Raw genomic sequence first — 10,809 nt, 5'->3', positions numbered from 1 at the left:
AAATATTTGCCCTAGGTCATTCTTACCGTTCCAATTAAAGGAGCGGGCTTTTGATTCTGATAATAATATTTTAATTTTTTTAAAGATATTAATGAATACAATATTTTAAAATTATCTAATTATAAAGGTTTTTAAAATAAATTACTCGACGTACCGATTTAGCCATCGGTTTATAACGAAACGGACTGGACCAATTGGGTTAGACACTGGATCGGTATTTTCACACGCTTCGCCTCTTACAATCCATCCCTATGAGAGATTTTTTTTTTTGTTTGGTATATCCACTCATCAGTGATCCCTCACGTGGAAGTCACCGGCGGTCACCGACACCTGTCCCATCTCTAAATAGCGGCCTCTTTCGCAGTCTATAAATCCACGTGAAAAGCGCAGCGATCACGCAGCGACCTTGGCCTTTCGTAGCCCATCATCTCTCTCCCTCTTTCTTTGTGTAGCCGAAGGCACCAAATTGATCCCCTTCCCCTCTTTTTCCCAGTGTTATACGCCACCAAAGGGCAGGGTTAACGGAAAAGGAACGGAACAGCGGAAAGGAGCAGGGTTGCTGCATGTCAGATCGTGGCCTCGGCGGTGAGGGTTATTGCGGCGGATTCGGTGAGCTTGCAAATCCCCTGCAATGGCCACAACTGAGGAAAAAGCGGCGCCTTGCTGCTCCCCGCGCCTCCTCCCTATCGAACCCGGCGCTGCGGCTGCTGCCTCCAAGAGGGGCTGGATCGCGGAGGATGGAGCCAAGAGATCAGCTACAGTCGCAGTGGGAGCCACGACGGCCATGACCTCGCTCATCGACCCTGTCGAGGATATTCAGGATCCGTCTGCTGCTAAGGCATCTGCTAAGGGTATCGATTCTCCATCCTTTTGTTTTTATACTTTCTCTTATAGTATTGTTTATATGTGATCTTTGTATCGTTTGGTATTATTGGATCTTATCGATTTATTACATGTTACTCGTCGGAATTTGGGAATTATGGAGTACAGATGAGAAAGACTTTTAATGTAGGTAAGATAGAAGAAAAGACATGTACAGAAAAGTTTAAAATCTGATCTTTGTTGGGTTTGATTAAGATATAATGTTTACCAAGGCATTGTAAATTCACAATGAAGGTGAAAAAAATATATGGTGTTATGGAATTCACAATGCTAGTAATCATGCTTTAACCATAATAACAATGTAATGCCTGAAGAAAAATTATTTTATTGTAAATGGTATCATGGAACGTGTTACTTAAAAGTAATGTTTTGTCAAAGTATTTTAGGGATGTTTGTATAGGTAGTTTGGTGAATTAATCATTACACATTCCCATCGATATAGATTTTGCAAAGGAACTTAGTGATTGCCTGACCTATTTTGTTTCCCTGCTACTGGTACTGCAATTGTGAAATTCACCAATACTTTTGCTAGAAATGATTTGGCTTTCCAGCTAAGCAGATTGATGTAGAACAAGCTGAACAATGATCTAACAAGAAAATTTACCAGAGCATTTAAATGATGATATGAAATTGATCAATTCATATTTTTTGACACATTGGTGATTCCAACCAATTGATTGTTGATATGCCCGTTCCACAGTATTAATTAAATCTCAGCAATAAATTGTTCCAAAGAGGAGATACACTACTACACGATATAAACTTTACAATAAGCTTATTAAATGCCATATTTCAATCATGCTTCAAAACAACTTCAGAGTCAAGTGGCTTTATCTGACAAACCTTGTGATGCTTCAATGGGTTATAATTTAGTTCAAGTGTACAAATTCCGGCACTTGTTTTTTGTGAGATCCATGCTTTGAACTAAAGCAGCATATGAACCTCTATTCTTCAAAACGTCCTATGTCCACCAAATCAGTGTGTTTCTTGTCTGTCTCAAGCCCACAATCAAGTGTGGGCTACAAATAGGAACACGGATGTAAGTGTCCTTGTCGTTCTAGAAACCAGGAAGTCAACCAGAGATATGTCTGAGAGCTCCAAACATTTTTCAAATTTGAGCAGATATGTTTAGGAGGAGGTTTGGAAAATAATTGGATAACCAGATCCACTCAGTGTTGATTTCCACATACACAGTCACATAATAGAGGTGATAGGAAGGAGGAAGAAATAGGAAGATATAAGCAACATAAATATGAGTTTTACACTTGCTGTGGATAACAGAAAAACCACTAGTGGCCTCTTGCTGGATATGGCGACCTCACACCAGTGTTGTAGAAGAAGAGGGGATCCCCAACAAAAATAATCATCCACACTCATAATGAAGAAGAATCCTGTTTACAGGGTTCCATTTTATTTTACTAATGAAATGATATTCTTTTGCTTTGCACAATCACCTAGATAAATTCAACATGGAGCCACTAATCCCATTTTTGTTTTAAACTTCAACTCATTTGGGCCTACATACAAATATGGAATATTTAAGAACCAAAACAAAAAGTTAGAAACAATTACAAGTTTAAAATCCACAATTCAGTTCATTTTAGTTTTTCAGCTTGGTGGTCTACTTCAATAGTGAATCCCCATCAAACATCTCAAATCATGATACACTAGGGATCTTCTTTGTCCTTTGTTATATCAATTTCATTTGCCTGGACTGTTGGTAAAGGAGACTGTATTAGCATCATTGGTATTTTGCTTTGATTGATTCTGATTTATGATATTTCACACAAGGGATACCCATGATGATGAGGTCTCAGTCAAGCCACCCTCTTGATCCATTATCTGCTGCTGAAATCTCTGTTGCAGTAGCAACTGTTAGGGCTGCCGGTGCAACCCCTGAGGTTTGATACTGTACCCTGTTGGCGCTTATCAGACTTTTGCTGTAACTTTTTCCCTTTATTTGATAAAATTTAATTCTTTGAAGCTACTTAACATTATTTCATTGCAGGTCAGGGATGGTATGAGGTTTGTTGAAGTTGTTCTGCTGGAGCCTGAGAAAAGTATTGTGGCATTAGCTGATGCCTACTTTTTCCCCCCTTTCCAACCATCTCTGCTTCCCAGAACAAAAGGTGCTCCTGTCATCCCAAGCAAACTTCCTCCTAAGAGGGCTCGGCTTATTGTCTATAACAAAAAGTCAAACGAAACCAGCATCTGGGTCGTTGAACTATCTGAAGTACATGCTGCTACTCGTGGTGGCCATCATAGAGGAAGAGTCATCTCGTCTGAAGTTGTTCCTGATGTACAACCTCCCATGGTATGTGCTTATGGAGAAGTTATAGAAATAAATAAGTGGAAGGTCTGCTTGGTTTTGCACTGAACAAAATCTTTGTTCCACTTGAGCATCCACATTCAATTGTTTTCCAAATTTGCCTCCAATTATTATTTTTTTCCTTTTGAGAAAGAGAAGTGGTATCAACCACGCATTATTGCAAACTTCTTGGTGCTTGTATTTACTCAAGTTATTAACTCAGTTGCTTCAGTAATTTGTGTAAGTATTTTTTTTTTAAAACCTGCTAAAGCATCCGTAAGAGCTTCTATGTTTGATTTTTGTAAACAAAAGTTGGTTATGATGCCTCTTTTGTGCTTAGATGCGTCATATTAAGCTAATTAATTCAGCAGTTTTTCACATAATCTCTATGATATTGTTTGGTAAGCCCTATTTTCATTTCTAATCTTAGATCTTCCACGTACACTAGTATTGTCAATGAGTTTATTCCTCATCATTGGTTATGCCCTGTGAGCATAATATATTTTAGTCATTGCTCTTACTTCTCAACTACAGGATGCTATAGAATATGCGGAGTGTGAAGCTGCTGTTAAGAGCTATCCTCCATTCATTGAGGCTATGAGAAAGAGAGGAGTAGATGATATGGATCTTGTAATGGTTGATGCATGGTAAGTGCACTAATCGAACTTTTTGACTTTTTGTGGCATGCTAATATAACTGTTCTTTTGTTCTTAAGGAGTTCTTTAAATGACATTCACATTCTCCAGGTGTGTTGGTTATCATATTGATGCTGATGCTCCTAGCCGCAGACTTGCAAAACCACTAATTTTTTGCCGAACTGAGAGTGATTGCCCCATGGAGAATGGTTATGCACGTCCTGTTGAAGGCATTTATATTCTTGTTGACATACAAAACAATGTGATAATCGAGTTTGAAGATAGAAAACTGGTCCCTCTACCTCCAGCAGATCCATTGAGAAACTATACAGCTGGAGATACTCGCGGTGGTGTTGATAGAAGTGATGTGAAACCTCTGCAAATTATTCAGCCTGAGGGCCCAAGCTTCCGCATAAATGGTTATTTTGTGGAATGGCAAAATGTATTTAGCCTTTCATAACTTCTTTTGGTTTAGTCTTTATGAAATCTATCAAATGCAAAAATTCTTAAATTTCTTCTCAATAGTGGAGCTTCCGGATTGGTTTCACCCCAAGGGAGGGCTTAGTAATACACTCTTTAGCATACATTGATGGCAGTCGTGGTAGGAGACCCGTCGCACATAGATTGAGTTTTGTTGAGATGGTAGTTCCATATGGAGATCCGAATGAGCCACATTACCGCAAGAATGCATTTGATGCTGGTGAAGATGGTCTTGGGAAAAATGCTCACTCTCTTAAAAGGGTATGACTTTCTATTATGAAATGTTTGGTTTTACATTATTAGTTATCATCTTTTCTTTGTTTTCCTTATCTATTGATTGTCTGACAACTGTTGATGATCTAGGGTTGTGACTGCCTGGGTTACATCAAATATTTTGATGCTCATTTTACTAACTATACTGGCGGTGTAGAGACCATCGAAAACTGTGTCTGTTTGCATGAGGAGGACCATGGAATCTTATGGAAACATCAAGATTGGCGAACAGGTTTAGCGGAAGTTAGGCGATCAAGGAGGTTAACTATTTCTTTCATATGTACTGTTGCTAACTATGAATATGGCTTTTTCTGGTACCTCTATCAGGTAAGTTCTGTGAGAAAATATTTTGCATATGTGATTTTATGGTTTATTCTATTTTTTAGCACATTTGTTTCTTTGTCCAGACTAAGTATTTCCACTGGAAGTTTGTTGAAGTTCTACTCAAATTCCATAATTGTCGTGATGCCTATCAACCTCTGTTGTTAAAATTGAAATTGTTCTTCAATATAGCCATAGATACCTTTGAAGGCTTGAAATGGATATACTTTGTTTATCATCACTAGTATCTTCAACTGTGGTTATTATTCATTACTTCTATGCCTCGTTGATAATTTTCTTCTTCATCAAGAATCAAGATGAAAACATTGTATATACATATGAAAGCATTATATAACTGTTCATTTTCTTAAGACATGATAGAAAGCTAAGGGTTTTTTTTGCTAACAAGATAAACAAGATTTAAGCTATTCCTACCGAGATAGCCAGAGAGATGCTTGATTCAAGATCTTAGCAGTACTAAATGGCATCTGGGATTTTGTTTGTAACAATGCATTCCAATGCATGTTGAATGAAATTGTGATTTGCTTTGCACGGTAGTTTGCGGTGGAATCATTCAATAACAGGTTTTAGACAGTTTAGGATGAATCGACAGGGAAAACTAATTGAAAAATGGACTGAAATTTGGTGCAAGATAGCAATGAGGTTCTGCACTTAAAAAGATGCAGTGCAGCAGGAGGTAGGACTGCAATGGTCTATTAAAAGAGGCAGACAGATTTGTATGACAATAAAATTTTGGGATTCTGGGGGTTTTAATTTGTTAATTTAGGCAGTTTTTTTTTTCTCGTGTGTATAATTTTATGGTAATTTTGGTTGTAAACCTTAGCCAAATACTGTCACTTGAATGCAGGATGGTAAAATTGAAGCTGAAGTAAAATTGACTGGAATATTAAGCTTGGGTGCTTTGCAACCTGGTCAGTCTAGAAAATATGGGACAACCATTGCCCCAGGGTTGTATGCACCAGTTCATCAACATTTCTTTGTTGCTCGTATGGACATGGCTGTTGATTGTAAACCTACTGAAGCATTTAATCAGGTATGTTTTTTTTTAAAATTGAATTTTCATCTGCATTGCCTAGAATTTATGAGGTTAGATCCCATGTTTGATGGACTTGTTGGCACATATTATAGCCAAATCATATCCCAAGGAAATACTACATTATTCAATGAACTGGTGTTGTCCGTGTACGTCCTACATATGACATGTCTTTTTCATTTTTTCCCAAGGGAAAACATATTTGTTGATAATTAAGAAGACTACCATCTTCTTTTCCTTTAGGTGATTGAGGTGAACGTTAAAGTTGAAGAGCCGGGTAAAAATAACATTCATAACAATGCTTTTTATGCTGAAGAAAAGCTTCTCAAATCAGAATTGGAAGCTATGCGGGATTGTGATCCTTTGTCTGCACGCCACTGGATTGTAAGTGCCATATTGGGTTCTCTCGAGTGTCTCATTTTATTCTAGTGTTTTTTTTTACCCAGCATTCTTTTACATGTTTATATCATCCTGTATTATGTATTGTATCATCTTATTTGGATGTGAGGCGACATTATATTTGTAAGCTTTGTTGCCTGATGAGATTGGGTTGTTGGATAAACTTATTTTAGTTGTCCCTTCCTAGTCTCCTTTTTGATAATCTCATGATTCACTTTTTTCATACTAGTATTTTGGTTGAGATTAAGGTGTCAAATTGAACTTTCATTTGGTGATTTCTGATCGCTACCTTTTCTATTTGTGTATGTGGTTTTGTATCTCCTAAGTTATATTTTTCTTGTCTTTTGACCATCCAATCATAAAATAAACAATTTTAACTGACAAAACCTATAATGATTTTCAGGTAAGGAACACACGAACTGTAAATCGAACAGGCCAACCTACAGGCTATAAGCTTGTGCCTGGGTTGAATTGCCTCCCATTAGCTGGTCCAGAAGCAAAATTTTTGAGAAGAGCAGGCTTCTTAAAACACAATCTATGGGTCACACCTTATAATCGTGATGAAATGTTTCCTGGAGGAGAGTTTCCCAATCAAAATCCCCGCTTAAATGAGGGGTTGGCAACATGGGCTAAAAAGAATAGGTCCCTTGAGGAAACCAACATTGTCTTATGGTTAGTTTCCTGGATAACAGTCATTAAATTTATCACTTCATATACTTATCTAGTGCCTGTACTTATCTCGCGTCATTAATTGGTTGATTCCCTTAAACTTTTGAAGCTCGTGTTTCTTAGTCATTTGGGCCGGGCTTCAATTATCTTTGAGTTTTTATTCCTTCATGATGCTCATTATCAGTTATTTCTTATTGGTGATCTTGATTGCAGGTATGTGTTTGGCATCACCCACATACCCAGGTTGGAAGATTGGCCGGTTATGCCTGTAGAAAGGATCGGATTTATGCTGATGGTAATTTTTGCCCATTTTGGTTTCCTTGTTTCCTCGTCTGTTTTGTTGAACTCGATATGATTGCTGCTTGCGTCTGAATAATCATTGTCATATAAGAGTAGTTGGGAGGCCTTGCTGAAGCTGTAGGAAAGATTTTAAGTTCTTAACAAACCGTGGCAATCTTATTTGAAAAAAATGTTATAAAGATACTATAATATAATTGAAAAGAAATATGAAATATTAAAATAATGTTTGACTTGTTTTTTTTTTTTTTTTTTGTACATTGCAGCCGCATGGCTTCTTCAACTGCTCCCCAGCAGTAGATGTGCCGCCGAGTGTTAGCGAGATTGATAAAGATGGTGGATCGCCAAAGTTGATATCCAGCACTGGATTGCTTGCCAAGCTTTAAGCGAAGAAGATGATTTACCAAAATTTCTTCAGGACTGATATTGACTGGAATGTGTTTGCTTCGTTTGTGTTTATTTGTTAACGTCTATTTTGCAACCAGAAAGGGTGGACCTTTACTTTCTTGCAGAAACTATGATTGCTATATTTCCTGTTGGTTTATTTATGTTACATTCTGAAATGAAAGTTAATCTAAAATCAGAAGAATTAGAGAAGATAATGAACCATCTTTTCACAAATGAGAATACAGAGTAAAAGCCATGCGCCTGAGTAAGAATTTACAAACCAAATCTTTCACAAGCTTTCTTCTACATTCATATAAAAGAATGTGCTAATCATTCATTGCGATATGCCATCGAGGAAACTCCCCCACAAAGTGCTGGAGGAACTATCTCAAACGGGTTCCTACACAACTCAGATCCACAGGCTGTAGCAAATGGATTCTGGCATTGACCACTGCATTTGCTGCAGAGGCTAATGCCTTGGCCTGCCTCTATTTCAGTTGTTGGCAAGCTTACAAAAGATACGATCCCTTTCCTACAGAGAGGACAGGGAACTGAACTAGGTGGTGTTGACATCTCTGAGTCGATGCTGCTCGTCGAGCAAAGACACAGTGCACACCTGGTGCAGAGTTCATGACCGCAACCTGTAAATCAAGTGGAAAAACACATCACGCTGAGCAAGGGAGCTACAGTTCGCTTTAATACAACACTTGATATGAGATCGTTTACCTTCAGCAGCTACCGTGCAAGTTCTCTCCAAGCAAACAGCACATAGGTCGCTCTCAGCACAAGAGGAAGTAGAAGAATGCAAACCGTTAATTCTGCATAAATGTAACTCAGAACAGGCATCTTCATATTTCTTCAGATAAAAAAATTTACTTGTGAAAGAAATTTATAGAGCGATGATAAATTATCACCTTGCTATTTGCAAGATGCTCATGAGAGGCAAGGGCAAGTAGTTTGATGGAGGAAAGGCAGGGACTAATTGGCTAGAATGGGGTGTTAGCAAGGGTATAAGCCAATGAGATCCACAAATCCTTGCAACATCAACTGGAAGCCACCTGAAAAAAATGAAAAACAATGAACGATAAGAATCATGAACGTTTCATTCATTTTGGTATCAGAGAGAAGGCTAGAGAGATTTACCCATTGCAATTCACAGCAGTTCTTCTTGCTCCTCGAGCGAGAAGAACCTATAAGAGAAGAAAATACTTCGAACTTTAGCCACAATCACATCGAATAATCTAAGAGTTTTAGTTAATTTGCCTGGCAGCACTTGAGGTTTCCACCACATGCAGCATAATGCAAAGGTGTGCTTCCGACCCCTGTCAGACAAATTGCAGGGAGATTGTTTTATGAAGAATTCAAAGAAGTGCTTCATCTTTCAACAATATAAAAGGAATCAAGAAACCTATTGCCATTGCCGAAGATGCATAAGAGAGCGTCGCGGCTGAGATATTGGCATGTAGATCAACTAGCAGATGCACGCAATCTGAGTGCCCATTTAGTGCAGCTAGGTGGAGGGCGGTTATGCCACCATTTGCGGCCTTATTGATGAACCTTGTGAGCGCACTATCAGAAACCAGAGGGGACACTTTGATTAGCACAAACCAAGAGGCTTGGAATCTATTTGTTTATGTTAGTCAGAAATTTTATCAAACACTTACAGAGAATCGGTTTCTGTAGAAAGAGAAAAACCAGGACAAAAATCTGCAGCCAGCAGTCTAATGCATCGAGCGTGTCCACCAGCAGATGCAAAGTGAAGTGCCGTTCTGCCACTCAAGAGCTCCACTTTCGATACCTTTTTAATTAAGACATAGAAAAACCAGTAATGAATCACGGCAATTGAGGATGTAAAACATGAATGCATGTTCACATACACATACGTTGCACCTGAAGAGCAGTAGAATCTGCACTACCTCCCATCGACCACTGCAGCATGCTTCCATCAATGGAGTCTAATTGATTTTGGAGAAGAGAAATTAGAACACAGTAGTAATCAGTAAATCCTGTTAAATTAGGTTTAGTGTTTAATGATGCTCACATGGCCGCAAATGTTCTTCGAGTTCAAGTTTGCTCCCTTCTCCAGCAACATCATCACAATCTGGAATATTGTGTATCCAATATACAAAATACAACATAAATCCTCTGTCGTTCATTTCTATAAGAATTTTGAACTAACTAAAATAAAGTTTTATGGTGGAACAAGGAGAGATCTCTCTCCAGTTTTCTCCAAAGAAAAAGAAAAACAGAGGAAGAAGAAGGAACAATTTAATGGCAATTTGGAACTATGTAAAAGATTTTATTCAGCCACTGCCTGTCTACAAGTCTTCCTTTTGCCTATTGATCATAATTGGATCTATTTCTTGGAACTCCTCTTAAAATGATGAGCAGATCTAAGTTCTTGAAAAACTATTTGGATCTCACGATTTGTACACCCAAACTTTCACTCTTAGTAGTTGTTTTTTACCAGGAAATAAAAATCAAAAGAGATTAGTAATTTAAGATACATTATGGATACAAACGAAGACCTCACCTCAGCATGGCCTCTGGCGGCGGCCGCATGCAACGGCGAGCTGATACCGGCAAACGTTGCGTATCTAGCGAGACCAGGATTCATCTCCACGAGCTTCTGCGCCTCAATCACGTCTCCGTCCCTCGCCGCCGTCACCAGCCGTTCCCCGGCGGCTGAGCATCCCAGCAGCAAGTTCCCCATCACCCTTTAGTTTGCTCTCCTAGAAAACAAGTAAAAAAGGTAAACAGAAAGCGAGAAGATACTCAGAATATTGCGTGCATCTTTGGCGATCCACCAACACCTGGGGAAGCAAGCGCCAGGGGATCGAGACGCGCCAATGAGAGTGGAAGGAGAGAGGGATACGGCAAGATTAAATATAACAAGTATGTTGCCCCTACGGAAGAGATTTACACTTGGAGTTTCTCAGACCAACTGCACTGCTCCAATCATTGAGATTGAGATTGAGATGGAGAAATACAACTGTTCCTGCTACAAGAAGCAGAAGTACTCCTTTTTATTTATTATAAAAAAGAATACTCTATTTCACTTTTTTTACATTTAAATTTTTAAAATTGTATTTATGTTTTACATT

At 38.5% G+C, this 10,809-nt stretch overlaps 2 protein-coding genes across 2 annotated transcripts; one reads left to right on the top strand and one right to left on the bottom strand.

Moving 5' to 3' along the window:
- The first annotated feature begins 394 nt into the window (after positions 1-394).
- Positions 395-7,847, top strand: LOC122032765 (copper methylamine oxidase-like). Its single transcript, XM_042592079.1, has 12 exons — positions 395-851; positions 2,674-2,783; positions 2,891-3,196; positions 3,725-3,837; positions 3,937-4,267; positions 4,351-4,566; positions 4,669-4,905; positions 5,768-5,953; positions 6,197-6,337; positions 6,756-7,024; positions 7,235-7,316; positions 7,585-7,847. Exons 1-12 carry the CDS (start codon positions 632-634, stop codon positions 7,702-7,704), a joined length of 2,331 nt encoding a protein of 776 aa, XP_042448013.1. The 5' UTR covers positions 395-631; the 3' UTR covers positions 7,705-7,847.
- A 98-nt stretch (positions 7,848-7,945) lies between these two features.
- Positions 7,946-10,437, bottom strand: LOC122032766 (E3 ubiquitin-protein ligase XBAT33-like). Its single transcript, XM_042592080.1, has 10 exons — positions 10,239-10,437; positions 9,747-9,806; positions 9,589-9,660; positions 9,370-9,503; positions 9,114-9,274; positions 8,969-9,027; positions 8,849-8,895; positions 8,620-8,763; positions 8,432-8,523; positions 7,946-8,346 (listed from the first exon to the last, which is right to left on the bottom strand). Exons 1-10 carry the CDS (start codon positions 10,416-10,418, stop codon positions 8,036-8,038), a joined length of 1,260 nt encoding a protein of 419 aa, XP_042448014.1. The 5' UTR covers positions 10,419-10,437; the 3' UTR covers positions 7,946-8,035.
- Between the last annotated feature and the right edge of the window lie 372 nt (positions 10,438-10,809).

Source organism: Zingiber officinale, chromosome 11A (assembly GCF_018446385.1).
Source record: "Zingiber officinale cultivar Zhangliang chromosome 11A, Zo_v1.1, whole genome shotgun sequence".
Classification (NCBI taxonomy): Eukaryota; Viridiplantae; Streptophyta; class Magnoliopsida; order Zingiberales; family Zingiberaceae; genus Zingiber; species Zingiber officinale.
The sequence above is the reverse complement of the archived record's forward strand: the minus strand, read 5'-3'. Positions and strand labels throughout refer to the sequence as shown.